At 47.4% G+C, this 25,170-nt stretch overlaps 1 protein-coding gene across 1 annotated transcript in view; it reads left to right on the forward strand.

Moving 5' to 3' along the window:
• YPEL2 (yippee like 2) overlaps nt 1–19,847 on the forward strand; it is a 33,335-nt gene extending 13,488 nt beyond the window's left edge. Inside the window, exons 3-5 of the mRNA XM_064729236.1 lie at nt 15,657–15,700; nt 16,417–16,525; nt 18,460–19,847. Coding sequence (XP_064585306.1) covers nt 15,657–15,700; nt 16,417–16,525; nt 18,460–18,549 — 243 coding nt within the window. The 3' untranslated portion in view covers nt 18,550–19,847. The remainder of the gene's footprint in view (nt 1–15,656; nt 15,701–16,416; nt 16,526–18,459) is intronic.
• Nucleotides 19,848–25,170: the final 5,323 nt, after the last annotated feature.

The following is a 25,170-nucleotide window of genomic DNA, read 5'->3' on the forward strand; positions in this document are numbered from 1 at the left end:
TGGTTCCTTGGCCTGTCAGGGCCAGGTGTGTGTGTGTGTGTGTCAGGACTGTTGGGTTACAATCACAAGATCAGTGCAGTTGTCTGCAGAGTTGAGTGCTTGGCAGATTCAGTTTAGATGTAATGTAATAGAATAATAGTATAGAATAATATAGTATAATAAAGTAATATAGTATAATGAATAGTATAGAATAATATAGTATAATAAAGTAATTAATTACCCTTCTGATAAGATGGAGTCAGATGCATCATATCTCCCTGCAAACACTATAACATTGCACATCAGTGGCTCTGTAAATGCTTGGCCTTTCCCAGCTGCCTTTTCCCTTGGAAAATGGGCTCTCATCCCAAAGGATCTGTTTGTGAGCTGTGGGTTTGTGTTAACTGCCTGGGGTCTCCACCACCCTCACGAGTGCACTGATCTCTTCACTGCCATGACCAGGGAATGGCTGCAGCTGGGTCAGGGCAGCTTTAGTTGGTGTCAGGAAAAGGTTTTCACCTCCAGGGTGGTGGAGCACTGAAAGAGGCTCCCCAGGGTTTGGTCTCAAGCCCAGGATGGGATTTTTGGGGGGTCCTGTGCTGGAGTTGGACTCAGTGATCCTGATCAGTCCCTTCCAGCTCTTGAGGGGTGTCAGGATAAGCTGAATTAAAAGCTCTCACAGCCAGTAAGAGTTTTGATGCAGGCCAGTAAGAGGAGCTTGTTGTGAGGTGGGAAATGAAACCTTCCCTGGCTGTGGCCAGCCCCCAGGGCTCAGCTGCCTTGGAATAACTGTTCCAGGAAGTTCGTTCAGCTTAGAAAATCTGTGCTCAGTAAAAAACAGCCCCAGCCAGAGGGTGATGAGCTGGGCTGAGTGGAAATGGTGCTGTGAGCTCTGTGTGTGCAGCTTGAACAGTTCAGCTTCTGGATCACCAGGGGCAGAGGGGCTGTGCCCCTTGGAAAGGGGTTTGAAATGTAGAGAAATGTAAATGCAGCAGCATCTGTGCCCTGGAGGTGAAATTGCTTCACCCTTGGGCCAGCTGGGTGACTCCAGGCTCCTGTGCCCAGTTGGGATGGGGCAGTGACCCCCTGGATTTTTATTTGGTGCCCTGGATGTTGTGTTGGGACACAGAAAGTGCTTCACTGGCTGAGGAAGGAGGCTTGTTTTACTTGCTGCTTTTACAGTAGATTAAAGTTTGTGCTCTGCTTTTGTTTCTTGGCACAGCTGGTGCCCAGCCAAGGAAAAACAAGGCTGTACATTCCCAGTGCTTTCACCTTTGCTGCTTCCTTCCCCTCCTTGTTCCAGGTCCATGCTCCAGTGCAGCTCTGCAGGTTAAGGAGCTTCCAGCAGGGCAGTGCCAGAGCTGCCAACTGCTTGGAATTTGAGCTCCTAGTCCAGGAATGCTGACTGCTAAAATATGGACAGGAGAGGGCAAGGAGGGAAGCACAATGTGACTTTTGGAAGTGTTAATTCCAGTGTGCTCCTTCTAAAAGTTCATTGTAGACCAAGGTGTGAATTAATAGTTGGTGGAGCCACCAGCAGGTCATGGAATTTGAATGCAAAGGGTTTGGGGTTTCAGGGTTTGTTTCTCAGGGTTGTAAACATGAATAAAAACACATTCTTTGTATAATTGGAAACCTTATAAAAGCAGTTGTGCAATCGTGGCTTGTACAAGTGGTGTTTGACAGAGCAGAAGGGCAGTCCCTGCCTCAAGGGGCTTCCAGATGTGGAGGAACTTTCCCAGGCAATGTGAAATAGTGGCTTTTTTATCTGTTGGAGCTCAGTTTGGAGGAAGGCTTGGGGAGATGTTTCAGTCCTTACGCTCCCATCCCTGAAGCAGGCACTGCAGTTGCTGTGCTGGTTTCCCACATGGAAACGTGGCAGAGGAGAAGGGAGGAACAGGGCTGGAAAAGGGAGTGGGAGACTCTGCAGGAATGGGAGCAGCTGCAGCTCATCCTGAGCCTGGCTGTGCCATGGATCCAGGCAGCCCAAAGGGAAGCATTCCCAACCAAACAGGCTTTTATGTAACAGCAGGGTGCTGGGCATTTGCCTCCATGGAATGAATTCCTGTGCTCCTTTGGCTCCTCTGGATGCTCCTCACAAGCTGCAGCCCTGGCTGGAGCTGTTGGATCCAACACAGCTGGAGCTGAATCCCAGGGTTGTTCTGCTTTCATTCCCTCTCCCAAGTTTCCCCTCTCAGCACCAGTGTTACCTTAACTCTAACTTCAAAATGTTTTGCCAGCCCCAGGTATCCAAAACTCTTAGACAAATCTGCCTTGGCAGGGCAGTTTTTGCTCCTTTCTCTACCTCAGGAAAACCTTGTGCTTTAAAAGGGGTGGAAGATTTCTCAATAAACCATTGCTATTTAAAGGAAACAATCGATGCTGAGGCTTTTAAGAAAATCCAGAGCTGTTACATGAAGCCAGTTACCAAAATGTTGCTTACTTGGCCTTTTATCTCCTGCAGCCTGAGGGAGAAAGTGGTTTAGTGTGTCTGATTTTGTAACAGGATCTAAATTGTAGGTTGGGCTGTCTGGCCAAGAAAGGCCTTATTGACTTAGGAAATATTAAGGTGATCAGATAAATTGGGTGGAGTGAGTAGTTTTTCCTTTCTGTGTTCCTTTGGTGTCTGGCTTAGCATGAGTGGAGTTTCTTGTTCCCTTGGAGCAATGCATCATTTAAAAGGCTGTGCCAAATTTAGTACATACTCTTGTTTCACTGCTTTTTTCCAGTGCTTAAGTGGGCTGAGGCTTTGGGAACTCAACCCTGCCCTGCAACAGATTCCTGTGTGACCTTGAGGAAGTCACTGGATGTCTTTGTTCCTCCTTTTCCCCCACCTGAAAAATGCAGCTTGGAGGGTTTTGGAGCAGGTCCTGTCTGCTCCTCCAAATTAGTACAGGCTGTCCCAATCCTCTTTGGTTTTAATGTAAAAACAATATCACAGTGCCAGGCAACCGTACTTAAAAATCATATTTCAATGCCAAAAAAATAAGTGAAAGGTACTTCTTGTTACAGGCACGACATCCCATGGTTTTTAGAATGTTTGAGAAAAATATATATTCCATCATCAATGTCTCCAGGAAGGAGACACAGGAGTTTTTCTTTTACATCATTTTCTAGTGAGGCCTGAGGGGAACAGCCAAAAAAATTGACATTTAATAAGTAAACTTAAAGTTTAAAACTGGCAGGGGTGATGCTGATTTTTACCTACTCTGAGTTATTCCAGCTCTTTCTGTTGGAATCCACTTGGTGCCCTTAAAGGAGGATGGGAACAAGAGCAGAAAGATGCAGGCCAGAGATGCCACTGAGTGTCTTGGGTGCTGATTTTTTGTGAGCAGTAATTCAGCAGAAATGTCCCTGATTATGGAAATATGTGGAGAATGTCTTGTGGGCGTCCTGCAGTTTCATTTTTTTTCCCCTGAATTAACTGTGATCCAACTGCTCAACATTACTCAGTGATGTATCCTCTGAAGTTAGCCCCAGGCTTGCTGGGGAAATTTAATGTTTTCCTTTGATGTCTGCATGGAACCTCAGCCGAACATGAATGGGAAATTCTTCAGCACAAAAAGGCTGCAGCTCCTCCAGGCTGAGAATTTAGGAAAAATCCAGCATTCCTGTGTGCCTGGGTTTCCCGTTTGGGGCCGGGTTGTTAATGAGGGAACGCTGGGAAGCTCTTTTTGATCTTCTCAAAGAGCCGGGATTTGGGAGGTGGAGCAGGAAAATTCCCTCCCAATCCTCGTGGCCTCTCTCGTTCCTGGCTGCTTTTTGGTAAAAGGAGCAGCAGGTTTGGGTTTTTGGTGAAAGGAGCAGCAGGTTTGGGTTTTTTGGTGAAAGGAGCAGCAGTTTTGGGTTTTTCGGTTTTTTGGTAAAAGGAGCAGCAGTTTTGGGTTTTTTGGTGAAAGGAGCAGCAGTTTTTTGTGAAAGAAGCAGCAGTTTTTGGTGAAAGGAGCAGCAGTTTTGGTTTTTTGGTGAAAGGAGCAGCACTTTTTAGTTTTTTGGGTTTTTGGTGAAAGGAGCAGCAGTTTTGGGTTTTTGATGAAAGGAGCAGCAGTTTTTGGGTTTTTTGGGTTTTTGGTGAAAGGAGCAGCAGTTTTGGTTTTTGGGTTTTTGGTGAAAGGAGCAGCAGTTTTTGGGGTTTTTTTGGTGAAAGGAGCAGCAGTTTTGGGGTTTTTTTGGTGAAAGGAGCAGCAGATTTGGGTTTTTGGGTTTTTGGTGAAAGGAGCAGCAGTTTTTGGGTTTTTTGGTGAAAGGAGCAGCAGTTTTTGGGTTTTTGGTGAAAGGAGCAGCAGTTTTGGGTTTTTGGGTTTTTGGTGAAAGGAGCAGCAGGTTTGGGTTTTTGGTGAAAGGAGCAACACTTTTTAGTTTTTTGGGTTTTTTGGTGAAAGGAGCAGCAGTTTTTGGGTTTTTTTTGGTGAAAGGAGCAGCAGTTTTGGGTTTTGGTGAAAGGAGCAACACTTTAGTTTTATGGGTTTTTGGTGAAAGGAGCAGTTTTGGGTTTTTTGGTGAAAGGAGCAGCAGTTTTTGGGTTTTTTGGTGAAAGGAGCAGCAGTTTTTAGTTTTTTGGGTTTTTAGTGAAAGGAGCAGCAGTTTTTGGGTTTTTTGGTGAAAGGAGCAGCAGTATTTGGGTCTTTGGTTTGGCTGTTTGCTTTTTTTCCTTTTTTTCATGTGGACAAGGCAGTGTTTAATGTTCTTTAGGGCTTTACTTCTCTGATATTTGTAGTTCAGTTCCCTTTGAAGATGTGAAGTTATTTGCTGGGTGGGGGCAGCGTGCACACAAGGCAGAACAATAAATGGGAAATTACGAGGTAATCTTTAACCTGATGGAAAAAAAAAAGGCATTTAATAAATGTCCAAAGCATGTCTGATGAAAATCCTGCATTTCCATCACAGGAAAAAAACAGTGTATGAGGTGAGAGGGGTATTCCTTTCTCATGGGTAAAGTTCTTGGATTTCATTACACAGGTTTTATTATTCTTGCTTTAAAGTAGATTTTGTTCCTTCCCAAATATGAAGTTCCCAGCTCCACAGTAATTGAAATAAAGTTATTTATAACAGTGATGAGCTCTGAAGGGCAGGAGGAGCCATCCCATCATCATCATCATCCTCACACCTGAGCTCCTCTGGGCCATGGGCCAGTGGGTTTCTCCAGGATTGCAGCAATTCTTCCAGGAAAAGCATTTAGTCTCTATTTAAACACTTCAGGAGGGGAAATTCACTGCTCCCTTTGGTCATTTTTATCCAGTGGTTAATCATCCTTACTATTAAAAATCAGAGAGTTTGAATTTAGGTTTGTCTGACTTGTGCTTCTTGTCATTGGCCGTTATTTTATTTCTTTGGCTAATAAAATCCATCTCCAGTCCTGCTCTATTCCTATAAAATATCTGCAGTAACCAAAGTCACTCTTGATCAGTTTTTGGGCAGACTAAACAGATTCATGGTGCAATCTGATTTTTTCCAGTTTCACATCGTTTTTGTGGCTCTCTTCTGCATTTTTAGCATTTCAGTCTCTTTTTTAGGGATGGAAACAGAGCTGCTCTCATTGTTGCAGCCTCAGACTCTGCAGCAGCATCTTCTCAGCTCCCACATTTCATAATTGCATCAGGCTCAGCACTGCACAGAAATCTTGTGTTCATTTATTTGCTGGGAGCTCTTCATGCACCAGATTTATCCATTTTATGCACATTTTCTAGAAGCTGTCCAGCAGCTTTTGGATCCTCCTTTCCAGCTCTTGTTCCCTAATGAATTTGCCACTTCCAGGCATTATTCAGAGCTTGCTCTTAATTGCAAATATTAGAGTTCAAGCAGTGAGTGATAAACAGCAAAGCAGCTCCAGGAAAAGTCATTATGAGATTTTTCAGCTCCCATTTCAGTGCTGTGAACGTGAGGGGGGAAAGCACCTTGTAATTCTTGGCTTCCATGAAGTTTAAAATGAAATGCAGGTCCGGATTTTTTGTTTTATTTAGCCAGGATATTGCTGTTTAACAGAAAAACCCCAAGGTAATTTGTACCTCCTTGCATAATTGTGTTTATGCAGCAATTAACTGCTGTGTGATTTTTTTTTTTTTAAATATTTCATTCTGGTCCAAAAAGAAGGAGGAAAAAGGTAATAAATCACAAGAGTTTAGAATTCCCTGTCAAGGAGGAGGAACAGGGTAAAAATGGATTTTTCTAATCCATCACTTTCTTCATGGAAACAGCTCTCCTTTCATCTGCTGCTTCCTCTGCCTTAGAATTGATGACCTGGGCATAAATAAAATATTGTTCCCATTTATTATCCAGGGAGCTGCCAGGGAGGAAGGACAGTTGAATCATCAGGGTTTTTGCTGCAAGTGCTGCAAATCCTCAACAGCTGGAGCTGGGAGCTGGTGAGCTCTGAGCCCTTGGACAAGGAGGGAATTCCAGCAGAACCCTGGGCTGCTCCTGGAGGAGCTGCCCTGGCAGTTTCCCTTGCAGGTGTGTGGTTTTAATCTGATTTATCCTCGTTAGGAGCAGCCCAGAGCTGCTGGTTCAATCTGTAATTTAATCACACAGAACCAGGGGGGCTTTTCCCACCTGCTGCCTTTGGGGAGAGGGCCCTGAGGAGTTTCTGAGGGTAAATTCTGTTTGAGAGCAGCAGGAAATGCTCTCTGAGGGCTCCACAGGGCTTTTCCCACCTGCTGCCTTTGGGGAGAGGGCCCTGAGGAGTTTCTGAGGGTAAATTCTGTTTGAGAGCAGCAGGAAATGCTCTCTGAGGGCTCCACAGGGCTTTTCCCACCTGCTGCCTTTGGGGAGAGGGCTCTGAGGAGTTTCTGAGGGTAAATTCTGTTTGAGAGCAGCAGGAAATGCTCTCTGAGGGCTCCACAGGGCTTTTCCCACCTGCTGCCTTTGGGGAGAGGGCCCTGAGGAGTTTCTGAGGGTAAATTCTATTTGAGAGCAGCAGGAAATGCTCTCTGAGGGCTCCACAGGGCTTTTCCCACCTGCTGCCTTTGGGGAGAGGGCCCTGAGGAGTTTCTGAGGGTAAATTCTGTTTGAGAGCAGCAGGAAATGCTCTCTGAGGGCTCCACAGGGCTTTTCCCACCTGCTGCCTTTGGGGAGAGGGCCCTGAGGAGTTTCTGAGGGTAAATTCTGTTTGAGAGCAGCAGGAAATGCTCTCTGAGGGCTCCACAGGGCTTTTCCCACCTGCTGCCTTTGGGGAGAGGGCCCTGAGGAGTTTCTGAGGGTAAATTCTGTTTGAGAGCAGCAGGAAATGCTCTCTGAGGGCTCCACAGGGCTTTTCCCACCTGCTGCCTTTGGGGAGAGGGCCCTGAGGAGTTTCTGAGGGTAAATTCTGTTTGAGAGCAGCAGGAAATGCTCTCTGAGGGCTCCACAGCCTGCAGGCTGCAGCACAGGAATGCAGGAATCCTCTGCATTTCTGCTCATCCAGCAGGGTGGAATGGGCAAGGGCTGAGGCTCAGGAAAAAGGGAATTCTGCCCAGAGTCTCCTGTGGAAAACACCAGTCCCTCGGTTTTATATTTTAAAAGTTTAATAGTAATGAAATGGTTATAAAAATAGTAATACAATTAGAGTAATAATAATTTGGGCAATTGGGATTAGAACAGTATGAGACAATAAATACAAAGAGTTCCAGATGTCCAGGTGCCTTTTCCGAGCAGCATAAGGCTGAAAAAGGACCCAAGTTAACAGAGGATTAACCCTTAAATACAGTAACCTGTTGCATATTCATACAGCTCATCCATGATGCATAAATTCCATTCAAACACAGGATTCTGCCTGGTCACCATCAACTTCTTCCTTCTAATCCCAACAGCAGCTTCAAACCATGAACAAGTTCATTTCTCCTGATAATGGAGCAATAAATTCTTTTTCTCTGAAAGATTCAGGTGTCCTGTGGCTGCTATCTCAGTGCAAGTCCTTTCTTTTTAAAAAAGTATCCTACATAGCATCATTTCTATTTTAACAATTTTTATAACCTAAAACTGTATTTAACACACTACTTAAGAGAATTAATACAGCATTACTTTCTAACACAACACATATAATATTCATTTCAATATTTGCAAAAAGCCAATCATAAAATCCATGTGTTTTTCACACTCCTCTCTTAAAATGCACCATGGGATCACAGCTGTTGGGATAAGCAGCAACAACAAAGGTAGAAATTGTGGCTGGATACCTGGAATTGGGAGATTTAAAATCAGAATTAAAATCTGCTTCCAGCTCAGCTCTGAGGACAAATCCTCAATAATAAAATACATTTTAGTACCAAAACTTTTTTTGACAAGACACAAATATTGAGAATTTAGGTGATGGGATTAACAAATGAACGAGAATTTCGATAAATGGAGGAATTCTCAGCCAGTTTGGTGACTTCATTTCCCTTCATTTCTTGCCCAGGGACACAGGGGAGCTGCTGCCCTGGGCAAATCTGCTTTTGCTGAGAAGCCAGCGTGCCCTCAGAGTCAGCACTGCTGCTATTATGGGCTGCCCTAATGGTGAGCAGGGCTCCACTGATACGTGCACACTCACTATTATGCTGCTAATTAAATAACCTGTTGCATTAGCACTTTCCATCTTCCATCCCAGCTCCGTGTTTATCTCCAAAACCCATGCAGCAGCAATAATTAATGTGGAAATAAAAGGCTTTATTCTGCCACTGCTTTTTTCAAAATGACTGCATTGGGGTGGATGCTTTGAGCAGCACTCGAAAGTGGGGATAAAACCCACAGCAAAAATTACAATTTTTCATCCCTGTGTACTCAGAAAGGGCTTCACTGTCACCTGTGTTTTTTCACAGTAAATAATAAAATTTCATCCATATTGCCCTTCTTCATGGCAAATGGAAATGGTGCCAGAGGTGCCAAACCCATCCCAGCCCTGGGGATGTTGGTGCAGGATCAGGGCAGTGCCCAGGCTCCCTCCTCTCCTGGGATTCACAATCCCACATTTCTGCTCTGCTTTTCTCTCCCCTGTAAAAAAAAATTCAGTTTATTACAGAATAAACTGCAGTAATTGCTTTTAAAAGTAAACACTCCATCTGCTCTTTCTCCCCACAGTATTTCCATCCTTTTTCATCTCCAAGTCAAGTTTTGAAGCACAGCAGCAACCAGAGACTGTGAAAATCACAAGAGGAGCCCCAAAATATTGTGGAGTTTTTATAGAAGTCATAAATCTGATGGGTTTTTCTTTTATTTGCCTTCAGTAGTTTGTGCCCTCAGCCATTTGCATTTTGAAATTTCACTTTGAAGTCTGTGAGCTGGAAATTCGTTTAAAAATAAATAAGAGCAGAGTGGAGGAGCCCAGGGCTTGAGGGAGGAGGGGGAAGAGCTCAGTGATAACAGGAGGAAAATTCAGTGTTGGGCTTGAAGTGAGGCAGGACAGCCTGGCAGGGACAAGGGGACAGAGCAATTTGCAATTATTTTGTGAATTTTGGCATTTTTGTAGGGTTTGGCTCAGGATTTAGCTCAGCAGAGCAGTGTCTTAATCTGTGTTAGAAATCCAAGTGCTGGAGGAAAAACCTCCCCCTTGATTTTAGGGAATTTCCCTGAGTGCTGCCCTTCATTAATTGCAGAGCCTCAGAAGAAATTCTCTTTCTGCCTTCTGCAACTGAAATATAAAATTTCCCATTTGAGAGAAATCCCCTGCCCTGCTATGGATTAATAACTGGGAATGTGCCCCTGGATCCTGACCCATTTAAATCCCTCCATTTTCCTGGGCAGCAGTGACATTCCAGGGATATCCACTGTGCTGCATGATACTTCAGCATTTTTGGGGAATCCTGTGAAAATTTGGATTTTTTTTGGCTCCAGTAATCAGAAATGTGAGAGGATGAGAGAATCTCCCTTTGAAAAACCAAACCAAAGTGGACCAAAAATGTTCTTATTGAGAAGAATTTTAAAATGAGAATTCCTTAAATTTGCCCTTTAAGGATTCCTTCAATCTGCCCAAGGGTTTTAGGATCAGGGGGCTGTTTATGGCACTGGAACTCTGGGATTTCAGAGCACAGGGATTCTTGCAGGTTGGACATGGGCTGGGGTTGGATCAACACCTGGGAGGCAGAATTAAAAATTGCAATGATATTAATAAAACCAGATAAAAACCTTTCATCTGTGCACCTTCCTGCACAGCCTGAGCCACAAAATCTGGAGCTGTTCCGGGCCTGGAATGCAGCAGATCCTGATTTTTCCCTGAGTTTTTGCACAGCAACACAAACTGCAGGGGAATAAAGGCCATGCTGAATTAATTGAATTATTTCAGAGATGAGTTTGGTCCACTAATTCCATATCGACTTGGGGCTTTAAATAGCATTAAGGACCCGTGGTAAAACTCAATGAGAGCTCAGGAATGCAGCTGGAGCAGGGGAAGGTCACATCTGGGCACGAGGTGCAGTAATGGAACCTGTCCTGATGTCTGTCCGGTTTTCGGCTGTTTGGAGGGCCTGGAAAGGCCCGGGGTGGCCTTGGGGCAGCCGCGTATCAAAGGAACAGAAGAGGCTTCAGTTCTTTTCTCGGTCTCGGTGTTTATTAATTGTTTATCTAAAAGATTTTCTCTCGGCCCGACAGAGCTCTGCTCAGCAGCCAGCCATGAGCACACTGTGCTGCCCTCTGGACAGTCACCTATCTTTATACCCAAAGTTACGTGTACAATATTTATCATTTTTCCCCAATACCTTTCACCCTTATTGCCCGGTGCACTTTTAGTAATGACCAATCCCAAAGTGCCACCATCACCACAGAAGATGGAGGAGAAGAAGAAGAAGAAGGACAGGACACGCCCCAATTCCTCCATCTTACTTCTCTAAACCCCCCTGTACAGAAATCCTAAACCCTGTGTTTCACTCTCTAATTAACCAATCCCTTCACCATTCACCCCGGTGAAACCCTCCTGTCCTCATACAGGTGTCGTCTCCTGTGTAGGATCAAAGTCCAGCCACCAGACACTTCTGGAACATTCCAGGACTCCCGAGCCCCCCAAGGGTGCTCTCGGTGACACCTCAGTCCTGAGGTGCTGAGATCCCACAGATGTCTGGTGGCATCAGAGCAAAATTGAATCTGCTCAATCAGATCATGGCCTGCCCCCTGTGTGAGGAATTAATGAACCCTGGGAGGGCTCTGTGGGTTCAGACCAAGCAGCTGAGCTGCTGCTCCCCTGGGAAATGCTGGGTGTGATGTTGGGATGGCTGGGCACAGCCTGGAATCTGCAGCAGGAATTTGCACAGGTTTTATTTTTCATTTTTCTCCCCCTGCTGCACATTCCAGGGTTCATCTTTTTAATCAAATTAAATCAAATCAGGCTTGAAAGGTGCCACAAAAGCCAAGCTTGGTGTGTGGGATGCTGGAAAGCAGCAGGTAGGAATTGGGATTAATGCATGAGCACAAGGGAATTGGGTTTGGGGCACATCTTGGTGTCAGGTTGTATTGACACCACATTTTGTGTCACTTACAGGTTCCTCTCCCTGTTCAGGCTGTGTTTTATGAGAACCTTTCCTCCTTGGGTGTTAAGGGTTAGGTCAGCAGTGGGAATAGATGAATCTGTCAGTGGGAATAGATGAATCTGCAGTCAGTGCTGTGCTGTGGCTGCAGGAGCTCAGACTTAAAATTGGGAAATCAGTGATGCCAAATCTCCCTGGATAGATCCTTGTGTGGATTCCTCAGTGCCCAAGGGTTTGTACCATCCCTTCACTCTCTGCACCACTCAGAGCCCAAATTTGGGAAATCAATGATCCCAAATCTCCCTGGAGATTTGGATTCCTCAGTGCCCGAGGGTTTGTACCATCCCTTCTCTCACTGCAGCACTGCCCTGTGGGGATAGCACAGGGAACTTGTTCCTTTTGGAAAATCCTGATTCCTGTGCTTGTTTTCCTCCTGGCACTGCCCCCCCTCACTGCCCAGGGCCCTCAGCTCCCTGTGCATCCCTGCAGTGGGAATTATTGCAGGAGCAGCCTGGGAAGGGGCACACGCTGTCCCCTTCCCCTCTTGGACCTTTTTGGGACCAGCTGCTTTTCATTCCTGTTTTATGGGGTTGTTCAAAGCTGCCAGCTGGGTACAGGTGAGCAGGGTCTGTTCAAAGCTGGGTCAGGTGAGCAGGTTTGTTCACACTGGAACAGGTAGCAGGTTGTCACAGGTCAGGTGAGGGTTGTTCACAGCTGGGTACAGGCGAGCAGGGTTTGTACACAGCTGGGTACAGGTGAGCAGGATCTGTTCACAGCTGGGCACAGGTGAGCAGGATCTGTTCACAGCTGGGTACAGGTGAGCAGGGTTTGTTCACAGCTGGGTACAGGTGAGCAGGGTCTGTTCACAGCTGGGTACAGGTGAGCTGGGTTTGTTCACAGCTGCCACAGGTGAGCTGGGTTTGTTCAGAGCTGGGTACAGGTAGAGGATTGTCCATGGTACGGTGAGAGATTGTTCACAGCTGGGTTCAGGTGAGCAGGGTTTGTTCACAGCTGGGTTCAGGTGAGCAGGGTTTGTTCACAGCTGCACACAGGTGAGCAGGGTTTGTTCACAGCTGGGTACAGGTGAGCAGGGTTTGTTCACAGCTGGACACAGGTGAGCAGGATCTGTTCACAGCTGCACACAGGTGAGCAGGGTTTGTTCACAGCTGGGTACAGGTGAGCAGGATCTGTTCACAGCTGGGTACAGGTGAGCAGGGTTTGTTCACAGCTGGGTACAGGTGAGCAGGGTTTGTTCACAGCTGCACACAGGTGAGCAGGACTGTTCCAGTGGTTCAGTGACAGGGCTGTTCACAGCTGGGTTCAGGTGAGCAGGGTTTGTTCACAGCTGGGTACAGGTGAGCAGGGTTTGTTCACAGCTGGGTACAGGTGAGCAGGGTTTCTCTGCTGCATCTGCAGGAACAGCCATCACCCTGCAGCCTTTCAGCTCTTTCCTCTTTTTCCAGATGATTCCAGCAGCTCTTTTCATGTTCAGCCCATTGTCAGACAGCACCACAAAGGCTTGGGGTGTTGATTCTGTCACTGTTGAGGGAGTGGAGCTGCTGAGTGGGCTGTGCTGGGAGTGAGGAGCTGCAGGAGCTCCCGGGGTTTGTGCCTTTCCCAGGGTTTGTGCCTTTCCCTGGGTTTGTGCCTTTCCCAGGGTTTGTGCCTTTCCCAGGGTTTGTGCCTTTCCCTGGCATCACTGGTGGGATGTCAGAGCTCCCTCCTGGCTCTGCAGCACCAGCAGAGAGGGGAATGAGCCACAGCCAAGGGCAGGGCTGGTGGAGAGGCACGGCCCTGCCCTGCATGGCTCTGCTCTCTGGAAATCTTTGTGTGTCTTTTAAACAAACAAACAAAACAACAAAAACAAACACAAGAGCATCTGCTTGTGTATAAATATACCTGGGGTTTTTTTTCTGATTTTGTAGTTCTCATTACAGCATGTGCCAGTTTTTCTGGTGTGCTCAGAGCTGTGGGTTCAGCTCTGGGGCTGAGAGCAGAGATAACAAATGGATTTATCCCAACAGCCCCCAAGGTCCTGGCTGCTGAGCAGAGCAGATCCAGGGTCCTGCAGGCTGTGGCTGCTCCAGCAGCATCACTGAAAGCCCAGGAGCCCCTGTGCAGGCTGAGTGTCCCAGCAGAGCTGCACTTCTGTGCTCTGCCAGCACATTTGGAGAATTCCCTGTTCCCCAGGGCTGTGGCTGCCCCACAGGCACCCCCTGGGAATGTCCTGCCACTGGCTGACAGGGCAAGGAGGGAAAAGCCATTTCCCTCAAAAAACATCTGGTTTTTAAAAGATTTCACTGCTCTGATTTGGGACCAGCACAGCTGAGGGGCTGCAAGGTGGCTGCAAATTGGGTGACAGGAGCTCCTTAAACCAGAGCAGCTGCCAGAGCATCTCAGCATGGAGCTTGTGCTGTGAGAGGAGAGGGGATCTGCCCCAAACTGCCCCAAACTGCCCCAAACTGCCCCAGACTGCCCCAGACTGCCCCAAACTGCCCCAAACCGCCCCAAACTGCCCCAAACTGCCCCAAACTGCCCCAAACTGCCCCAAACTGCCCCAAACTGCCCCAAACTGCCCCAAACTGCCCCAAACTGCCCCAAACTGCCCCAAACTGCCCCAAACTGCCCCAAACTGCCCCAAACTGCCCCAAACTGCTCCAAACTGCCCCAAACCGCTGACTCCAGGCTCTGCTTCCCCCCTGGGCACTTTCAATCCCTGGGCCCTGCAGCTTTGGGATGCACCCAGGGGTGCAGAGGGTTCCTGACTCAGGAGGATTGAGCTGGTTTGAGCTGTTTTGAGCTGTTGTGCATCTCCAATCCCAGCAGCTCAGGGGTTTTTCAGAGGGCTCAGGCAGGATGGGGAGCTTGGGTTGTGTTGCTGCCACATCCAGATGTGTTCCCAGCAGGGAAAAATCTGTGGAGCTTCCAGTGGGAAACATCCACAGAGAATCCTTTCCATCTCTGAGGAAAGGAAAGGAAAGGAAAGGAAAGGAAAGGAAAGGAAAGGAAAGGAAAGGAAAGGAAAGGAAAGGAAAGGAAAGGAAAGGAAAGGAAAGGAAAGGAAAGGAAAGGAAAGGAAAGGAAAGGAAAGGAAAGGAAAGAAAGGAAAGGAAAGAAAGGAAAAGGAAAGGAAAGGAAAGGAAAGGAAAGGAAAGGAAAGGAAAGGAAAGGAAAGGAAAGGAAAGGAAAGGAAAGGAAAGGAAAGGAAAGGAAAGGAAAGGAAAGCCAGGAGCTGTTTCAGAGTCTGGGTTTCAGTGGGAGGGGGTTGAGCTGCACCTCTGAATGTGCACAGGGAAAATGCAGAGCACAGAAAGTAGGTCTGGCTGCTGGCTGTCACCTCAGTGCACATCAAGGGTGTTGTGGAAATCTTTGTGTGGCTCTTATAAAAACAAACAAAGCAGCAAAAACAAATACAAGAGCATCTGCTTGTGTATAAATATACCTGGGGTGGTTTTTTTTCTGATTTTGTAGTTCCCGTTACAGCATGTGCCAGTTTTTCTGGTGTGCCAAGGAGCAGGAAGATCTCCAGGAGATGCTCAGGTTACAGCAGCCAGATAAAAGCTGCCTGTGCCACCTTTATAAAGGCACAGCCAGCTCAGTCCTGCAGGGGACAAATGCACTGGGGAACTTGTGGTTACCAGACTTCTCTCCCTTCTTTTTATGTGTTTTGCCAAATGCTGTGCTGGCTGGAGGGTGATTATTGAGACAGCACTGAAAGCTGAGCAGTGGTTTGTTCAAAACTCTGCTTGGGCAGGGGGTAAATAATGTGAATTTTTTTTTTTCCAGTGACCACCCTTAGATACCCTCAAGGACTGGTTTGGGCTGGGAGGAAGGGCAGGCAATGCAGCAATGATGGAGCTGGGTTTGTTGTTGATTAAAGACAGACCTTTGTACAGCAGGAACAGAAAATCCTATTTCTGTACCAGTAAAAACTCTGCTCCCACAGTTGCTGTTATTGGCAAACTCAGTCACTTTTTGGTGTTTTTGGAGAAGTATTTACAGGCAAGGACTGGATGCTGAGAAAGCTTCATCTGCCTGCATTTTGCCCTGGTTGCTGTGGGATTTTGTGCTTCATCCCTGAGCCCTCCCCAGTTATCCCAGCGCTGCAGCAGGGACAGGCAGTGCCCCCTGCTCGGCCCCTCCTTCCTGAGCAGGGAATGAAATGAGTGGGAGTTGCAGGTGTGTGCTGTGAGAAGGGCAGCTGTTGGAGATGGAGAAATTTGCCCCTTTGCTCTCAAGCAGCCAACTGAGCTTTGTTTTCTTGCCTTGCAGTCCTTCCAGGGCAGCCAAGGACGAGCTTACCTCTTCAACTCCGTGTGAGTACCCAACAAAACCCTCCTGAAAAAGGGAAAAAAACCCAATTTCCTTCAGAAAAACTCTGCCTGGGAGTGGGGAGCTTCCTGCACATGGCTGGAGAAAGAGGCAGAAATAGCCCCTGATTCATATTTGAGTGGTGCAGGGGTCTCAGATAAGCAGCAAGGAAAAGGTGAATTTTTTCGTCATTGGGTTGAGAAATCAGAGCTGATGGCTGAGTCATCTCCTCTCCCAGGATGGAGTGGGACCATAACCAGAGTTTGTAAATGTGGAGATAGATGATATCTAAATATGCACTTCATAAAAACTGAGTGTCGTTTTCCCAGTGACTGGAAATAGTTTTGGGGAGGTCACTGCTGGTCTGGTTTCAGCAGAGCTGCTGATTTCACTCACATTCTTCAATTTTCCATTTGGGAAAGTAAAAGCACCATTTTATCAATTTGAGAATGAAAACCTTTCTCAAATGCCTAATTAGCAAAGTGACTAGAGTGTTATTAATCTCCTGCTCAAAGCTTTCATTGAGTTTTTTAGCTGAATAAAAATCCCATTTTACCTTTTCATTCTGCTCTGGAACTGCCAGAGAGCTTTGTCTGGGCACAGCTGGGGAACTCAGAACCTCCTGCTCATGTTTTCAAACACTGCAGTGAAATCTTTGTCGATTTTATTGGAGTATTTTGCTGTGGAGGGGCACTAATGGAGCATCTGTGCTTTGTCCCAGAGTGAACGTGGGCTGTGGCCCTGCAGAGGAGCGGGTGTTGCTAACAGGCCTGCACGCCGTGGCAGATATTTACTGTGAAAACTGCAAAACCACGCTGGGCTGGAAATATGTGAGTATTTGTGTCCCTGCCTGTGCCCCTTTGCTGCAGCTGAGGGGGTGGGAAGGTCATTTTGGGAGCCCAAAATGCAGGTTTGCATCTGTAGCCAGCTGCATTCCTCCTGCCTCTGTGTGGGTTGCATTTAGAGAATCAGCTTTAATAGTTCTGTTTTCACTAATTTTATTTTATCTACACCTGGTGCCCCTCAGTGACATTTAACATAAATGAGGATCATTTCAGCCCTGTGGTTCACACTGTCTTTTTTCTATTATTCTGGTAGATGTTATCAGAATAACAGAATGCTCCATTAATCCTGTGTCCTCCCCACTGGAAATGCTGTTGAACACGAGTTTATCTGTTTGCTCTTCCAAAATTCAATTACCTTCCAATAAAATCCAATGCTACATCCTAATTTCTGCTTCTGGAGGCCCACATCATTTTGTCCAAATGTTTTTCACCAGTGCTTGAGCTGGTGCAGGATTTAAGATTCTAGAAACAGGGTTTAGGATTCTAGAAGTGGGATTTTGGGTTCTAGAAACATGATTTAGGATTCTAGAAGCAGGCTTTGGGATTCTAGAAGTGGGATTTAAGGTTCTATAAACAGGATTTAAGATTCCATAGGCAGGATTTAGTACTCTAGACTCCTGATTTAGGGTTCTAGAAACAGGATTTGGGGTTCCAGAAGCAGGATTTAATATTCCAGAAGGAGAATTTGGGATTCCAGAAACCGGATTTAATATTCCAGATGCAGGATTTAATATTCCAGAAGCAGAATTTAGGATTCTAGAAGTAAGAGTTAATATTCCAGAAGCAGGATTTCTTATTTTAGACTCAAGATTTAGCATTTTAGAAGCAGGATTTAGGATTCCAGATTTGGGAGTTAATATTCCGAAATTTGGGGTTCTAGAAGCAAGATTTAAGATTTCATAAGCAGAATTCAGTATTCCAGAAGCAGGATTTGGGATTCCAGAAGCAGGATTAAGTATTCTAGACTCACTGTTTAGGATTCTGGAAAGTAGGATTTAGGATTCCAGAAGCAGGGTTTAATATTCCAGGATTTCAGATTCTAGAAGCACGGTTTAATATTCCAGAAGCAGAATTTAATGTTCCAGAAGCGAGATTTGGGATTCCAGAAGCAGGATGTAGGATTCTGGAAGCAAAATTTAATATTCCAGAAGCAGGATGAAGTATTCTGGATTTACTGTTTAGGATTCTAGAAAGCAGGATTTAGGATTCCATTAGCAGGATTTGGGATTCCAGAAGCAGGATTTAGTATTCTAGACTCACGATTCAGGATTCTAGAAGCAAGATTTATGATTCCAGAAGCAGGATTTATGTATGATTCCAGAAGCAGAATTTAATATTCCAGAAGGAGGGTTTGGTATTCCAGAAGCAGGGTTTAATATTCCAGGATTTCAGATTCTAGAAGCAAGATTTAATATTCCAGAAGCAGGATTTGTTATTCCAGAAGCAGGGTTTAATATTCCAGGATTTCAGATTCTAGAAGCAAGATTTAATATTCCAGAAGCAGGATTTGGGATTCCGGGATTTCAGATTGAAGAAGCAAGATTTAATATTCCAGAAGCAGAATTTGGTATTCCAGAAGCAGGGTTTAATATTCCAGGATTTCAGATTCTAGAAGCAAGATTTAATATTCCAGAAGCAGGATTTGGCATTCCAGAAGCAGGGTTTAATATTTCAGGATTTCAGTTTAATATTCCAGGATTTCAGATTCTAGAAGCAAGATTTAATATTCCAGAAGCAGGATTTGGGATTCCAGAAGCAGGGTTTAAGATTTTTCCCCTCACAATTTCCCAAGAGCCCACAGGAGGAGCTGCAGTTGCCTTTGTGGGCTCAGACTTGCACCAGCATTCCCAAATCTGATCCATGACCGGATTCCCAGCAAGCACCACCTCAATCTCCCTCTGCTCCTGCCTCCATTGCAGGAACACGCTTTTGAAAGCAGCCAGAAGTATAAAGAAGGCAAATACATCATTGAACTAGCTCACATGATCAAGGACAACGGCTGGGACTGAGCCGAGCCAGCCCTGCAGTGCCAGAGATGCCATCCAGCCCAACATTGTACCCAAGAGTGAGAGAGTGACTGAACGCTTGGTTCCATGCATTTAGAGGCTCTGCAACCCGGGAGCATCTTCACACCCTTCTCCATCTTTATTGGTGACTGGCCTCTAAATTTCTGTCTCTCTGTCTCTTTGCTTTGTCTCTGTTTGTGAGTTGACCCTGGCTGCTTCTCTCTCTGTTCTGTTGGCTCAGAGAATGCACCGAATGCCCGACAGCCATTCCACGTGCCCAGAGCTCCACCCAGCCTGGCCTGGGCTCTCCTGGCACCTCCCAGCTGGTGCCAGCCCCGAGGTTGGGCAGGAGAAGGTGGGACAGGGGTGGGGAACCATCAGAGGGTGATGCTGTGCTGCTCCTTTCAGTCCTGGGTAAGCGAGGCTTGAAACCATCTCCTTGTGTAAACGGACAGAGAAATACCTGCTTGTGTAAATGGGTAGAGAAATATCCACTTGTCTGAATGGATAGAGAAATATCCGAATGGATAGAGAAATATCCACTTGTCTGAATGGATAGAGAAATATCCACTTGTCCGAATGGATACAGAAATATCCACTTGTCTGAGAAGGACACAGGAATATCTCCTTGTGTGAAAGGACAGAATTACCTCATGGCTGTGTTTTCTCTCTGAATCCATCAGTGGAGGCTCTGGCTGAGCCCGAGGCAGAGCCAGTTCCCCCACAATCTGTGTTTTGTTTGCTGTCTATGAGCTCCTTGCTGCAGGGGAGGTTCCTGCCTCTCCTCCTCCTCGCTGGTTCTGGGTAGGGAGGCTGAAGGTCCCAGCTGAGCACGGCCATAGGGAGCGTCCCCAAGGCTGGAGAAACCAAAGCCTGAGCTGTGAGCCCTTCAGAGAGGAGGAGAAAGCCACTCCAGGCACAAGGAGGCCGGAGCTGCAGCCTAGAGAACGTGGAGGGGTGAAAAAAGGCACGTGTGAGGCAAGGAGGGGGAAATTCCATAGAGGAGGATGGGGACAAACAGTGGCAGAGGGTACCCCTGGATTTCCTGGCCTCCCCTGAGCACCCTTGGTGGTGTTTCACCAATCTTTGACAAGTGCAAGGAGGAAAATGCTGTTACAGAACCTTTTCCTTGGATGCCAGGCTCAGAAAATGCACAGGAGTGGGGCGAGGAGGGAGCTGAGTGGGGGCAGTTGTGGTGCACAGGTGGGTATTTCATCCCTGAGGTATCCTCCCCCCTTTCCCCACTCCCAGCAGCCCAGTGCAGGCACGGGGAGAGTGGGAAAGGAAAAAAGGAAAAAAAAGAAATGGGACATCTTCCAGCAGCCCTGGAATGATCCCTGCCTTGAGGGGTGGATTGGGTGTCAGAACTGCAGGGACAACGAGTCCTCCCCGTTTTTGTTTGTCCCTGGTGATTCCTGAGCACCTTCCCAAGGTGGGGAGGGGTGTCCTGTGTGCCAGGGGAGCTGGGTAAAGTAAAAGGAAAATGAGAAATTTGCTCTGCAGCATCCAGCCAGTATCTGGTGCATCACCCAGGACTATTGAGCTGAGCTCGTTCTGTCTCTCCCCCAGTGAATTTTTATTTTTTTGTTGGCAGAATTCTCTCAAGTAGGTTAATCCATGGGGGGAAATCTTCCTTAATGCAGAAGGAAGGAGTGAGTGAGTGCTGTGCAGGGGTGGTGGCTCCTCATGGGACAGAAGCTCCAATTGGAGCTGGATCTGTAATCACTGCCCCAGCCCTGAGATGCCAGGGGCTGCCAGGACTCATTTGGTGATATTATTTGGTGATACTTGGCAGGGAATGGGAGCAGAGACTTCCTGAAGGATCAGGGTGGAATTCAGGGCTGGATCCTTGTGCTGAAAGCCAGACCTGCTGAGCAAAGGTTGTTAATTTTGTCTCTCGAGCTGTTCCTGACAGCCCTGGAGAGCTGGGGGGGAGCTGGCCGGGCCCCTGCAGGGGATGGAATTGGTGCCCAGCCTGTCCAGAGGCGGCTTCTGCCCTCACCCTCCTGCTCTGGCTGTGCAATTCCTTCAGCTTCTGGTTTGGATTGTCTCTGCTTCTGCCACATCCCCTCAGTGACAGAGCCAGGAAAAATCACAACTCCCACAGCACCTGCTGGCACCGACCTGCTGCCATTTCCCTGTCCCTTCATTGAGGATCCATGGCAATTTACTGGGTTTGAGTAGTGGGAAGCAATTCCTGTTCTTCAGAGAGCTCTTTATTCTGCACAGAGCCTTTAAAGGAGCTGGGAGAGGTGAGGGATCATCCCAAATCCTGTGAGGCTGAGAGGAGCACACAGGGCTCGTGGTTTGATGTTGGTATTTGGAGTGAGTGCTGATCAAAAAGCAAAATAAAAGGCAGGGCTGTGCAGAGAAATGCCAGTCAGGTGGAAATGGTTTTATCCATTCATTTGGGACAGAAAAGGACAATGCCCCATCAGACCTGGCTGGTTTTTATGGTCACAGGTGTTGGCTTTTAATGGCAGCCAGTCCAAGCTGGAATGGGGCGAGGTGTTAATCTGCTTTTGGTTGGTTTTGTGCTGTTCAGTCTGTGCTCAGAGCCTGCCCTGAGCCTGGTGCAGCCCAGCCAGGCTGTGCCTGTCCCCAGCACCCACCTGGGCAGTGCCTGTGGTGGCTGAGGGGAGAGCTGGGGCTGGGGCAGCCCCTGAGCGTGCCCAGGGAGCAGGAGCAGCTTGGGAGCAGCGCTGGGGAGTGACACCCTCAGAGATAACCAAAGAATTCCCTGCTGAGCTGAGCCAGGTGGGGCCTGTGTGTGCCCAGGGAGGGAGATGTGGCCCTGGGGAGCTGCTGCTGTCCCTGGGCAGCGCTGGGCTCTCCTCCTGTGTTTGGTGTCCAGCCGTGAGCACCCTCGAGTTTACATCCCCCCCCGTACCCCAAAGCTCAGACCCGAGCGAGTTTGAAATTGTTTTTGCTCTGGTGTGAAATCCTGACCCCTGTAAGAAATATTCAGATGATAATATATACAAAGCAGAAAAAAAACAACCCCCAAGACGTTACCTTGTGAAATATACTTTTGTAAATAATATTTAATTTTTTTTTTTAAAAGAAATAATATATTTGGTGCTGTTTTCTCAGAGCCCCTCCCTGAGAGCACTTTTGTTTTTTGTTGTTGTTGTTGATGATGATCCTGTTTCCTTCTGTATTTGTTGGAAAATATGTTTAAAGGGAAACAAAACTCCTGATTTCCGTTGTCCTCTGAGGTGGATCCGTGTTTGCTGTGGATGTGGCAGATCTGGGCTGGGATGTGTGGGCTGGCATCAGGAGGGCTCCATTCCCCTCTGCCTGGGGCTCCCACTTTTCCTGCTTTGTGGAATGCAGGCCTGGGATTCCCTTGCACCAGTGCTGGCTGGAGTGAGGAGCTCTGGGGCTGGACAGGAGCTGCAGCCTCAGGTTTGCAGGGATGGACGATGGAGCTTTGAACCCAATTTTAACCTAAACCACAAATCTTTAGATCCTGCTTTTATTTTCGAGGGGAGATTTTATTTTTGTTGTTGTTGTTTTGTTTATTTTTTTTTTAACCAGGCTGCTACATAACAAATTAGAGTAAAAGTTTACCTCTCTTGGCAGTAAAATTCATTTATTTTGTTCTCCTTTCTGTCTTTAATCTCCCCCCTTCTCTCCCTCCTTTGTTTTTATTTCACTTGGTCTCTTGTTTATCCAAAGTGGACCAACAGCACAAAGCACTGGACTGTGTTGAGCAAGGAGCTGTTCAAGAACTGCTGCAGGTTCTTTAAAAATTCTCTGGGTTTGGAGAACTTCAAACCCCACAGGAACAAAACCAACCCTGCCAAACCAACCCCGTTGTTCTGGTGATGATCAAGTGAGAATTCTCTCTCTCTGTGTGTGCGTTTTTCTGGCTGCTCTGAGAGGGTGTGAATCATGCATTTCACTGCACTGCCCTGCTTTGGGAGGAGCTTCCAGGGGAAGCAGTTTTGGGATGAAGAGGGGACACCAAACACCAAGCTCAGCTCAGTGGGAAGGAGCTCTCAGTGCTCAGAAACAATCAGGTTAGACAGAGGTTTTCTGCAGAAATCCTGGTGAGAAAGAACAAGCAGAAGAGGGGAAACGAAATCATCTTGAATTCAGAAAAAAAAAAAAATAAAATCAAAAATCAACATATTTAAATGCAAGCAGAATGGCGTTGTGTAAGGTACAACCACCAATAAGCTGTTCTCATCGTTACAACTGTGTGTATCCTTTGTTTTGTTCTTCCTAAGGAAATGGGAATGCTTTCCCCACTGACAAAACTAAGGACAATATTTCCAATACCAGCCTGTCTATGGATGCTCTTGTGTTTACAAATTGTGTATATTTTTATTTCTTTGATCTTATTTTAATTTTTTTTGGCATATTCTTTCAGGTCATTTGCTTCAGTCATAAATGCAATTGTTTGTTTTCAAATAATTGGTTTTCACCTTTTCATGTATTTGTACATTGTATATAGTTCTTCAGTATTAGAGGGAGGCGTATTGTTTGTCATATTTACAATATGTGTTGGTGCTCATTTGAGAAAATAAAATTTTCAAGTACTAAAGCTGCTGCTCCAGGTTTCTGCTTTATTCTGTGCAAATCCCTGAAATCCAGAGAATTTCATCCCAAAGGGGATTTTCATCCCAATCAGGGGATGGGAAACAGCAGCTCCTTCCAAATCAGACACCTCCACAGCCAGGGGGAAGGCAGTGCTGTATTTGGGGTTTTGGGATGGGTGGGTGCAATCCCTGTTCGTCCACGGCTGGAGGTGGCAGGGCCCTGTCCCCGTGCCCTGTCCCTGTCCCCGTGCCCTGTCCCTGTCCCCGTGCCCTCTGTGCCCTCTGTCCCTGGGCTGCTGAGTGCCCTTAATTCCCCACGGGACCAAAAAAGCCACTTAACCCCATTTGGGGACAGCCCAGGGGCTGAACTGAGAGCCCTGAGCTGGGAGTGAGCTCCGGCCACGGCCCCAGAGCTGCGCCTGAGAGGGGCTGGGGATTCCTGGGAGCTGGGAAAGGCCAAGGAAGATGGGATGGGATGGGATGGGATGGGATGGGATGGGATGGGATGGGATGGGATGGGATGGGATGGGATGGGATGGGATGGGATGGGAGCGACCCCATGGACAGTCCCTGCAGTGGGGTCAGAGCTCTTGGTTTCACCAAAACCTTGATTTGCTCCTTTTGCCCTCACACCAGCCTGGGACACTCTGGCTGTGTCCCTAAGGGACACTGCCCCCACCTTGGGGACAATGGCATCCCAAAAAATGCCCTGCAGGGTCTGTGTGGGGCAGCTCCTGGGCTGGGCTTGTTCCTACAGCCCCACTGGAAAAGCCCGAAGGTTTTAACCCTGTGTGGAATCCCCTGGGGCAGTGGGGAGGGGACCCACAGATGTGGGGACATTTCTTGTTCCCCACTCCAGCCCTGCAGGGGAAAATCCCGTGGATGGATGGATGGATGGATGGATGGATGGATGGGATGGATGGATGGATGGATGGATGGATGGATGGATGGATGGATGGATGGATGATGGGTGGATGGATGGATGGGATGGATGGATGGATGGGTGGATGGATGGATGGATGGATGGATGGATGGATGGATGGATGGATGGATGGATGGATGGATGGATGGATGGATGGATGGATGGATGGATGGATGGATGGATGGATGGATGGATGGATGGATGGGGGATGGATGGATGGATGGATGGATGGATGATGGATGGATGGATGGATGGATGGATGGATGGATGGATGATGGATGGAATGGATGGATGGATGGATGGATGGATGGATGGATGATGGATGGATGGATGGATGGATGGATGGATGGATGGATGGATGGATGGATGGATGGTGGATGGATGGATGGATGGATGGATGGATGGATGGATGGATGGATGGATGGATGGATGATGGATGGATGGATGGATGGATGGATGGATGGATGGATGATGGATGGATGGATGATGGATGGATGGATGGATGATGGATGGATGGATGATGATGGATGGATGGATGGAGGGATGGATGGATGGATGGATGATGGATGGATGGTGGATGATGGATGATGATGGATGGAGATGGATGGATGGATGGATGGATGGGTGATGGATGTGATGTGATGGATGATGATGGATGGATGATGGATGGATGGAGGATGGATGGATGGATGGATGGATGGATGGATCCCCGGTCCCCGTGAGGTGACAGCGCTGCTGGCTCACCGTGACCTTCCCCGTGGCCACAGGACGGGCTATAAAGAGCAGCGGGGCCGAGCCTGGGGCAGCTCCCGGCTCCTCTCCCATCCCACCACAATGAAAGATTTTTTTTCTTTTTTCAAAGGATGATCACGAAGCTAAAAATACAGCAGCGCCCGTGGCCTTTAATCCCGGCTCAAGAGCAATCTGACACTCCTGCTCTGCTTCCCAGGCGGCTTTTTGGGACGCGGGGGTGCTGCCAGCTGCTGCTCCATGGCTTCCCTCGATCCCTGCGCTCCTCCTGCCCTCGGGGTTCGGCCTCACGGTGCCCCTGGGCTTCCCCAGCGCCTCCTTTCCCAGCGGGACCCGGCTCCCCCCGAGCGCGTTTCTGGCTGACAGGAGGAGGATTTACAGTAGCGCCTTCAGGCTGCCAAACAC

The sequence above is a fragment of the Zonotrichia leucophrys genome, chromosome 19 (assembly GCF_028769735.1).
Source record: "Zonotrichia leucophrys gambelii isolate GWCS_2022_RI chromosome 19, RI_Zleu_2.0, whole genome shotgun sequence".
NCBI classification, from domain to species: domain Eukaryota; kingdom Metazoa; phylum Chordata; class Aves; order Passeriformes; family Passerellidae; genus Zonotrichia; species Zonotrichia leucophrys.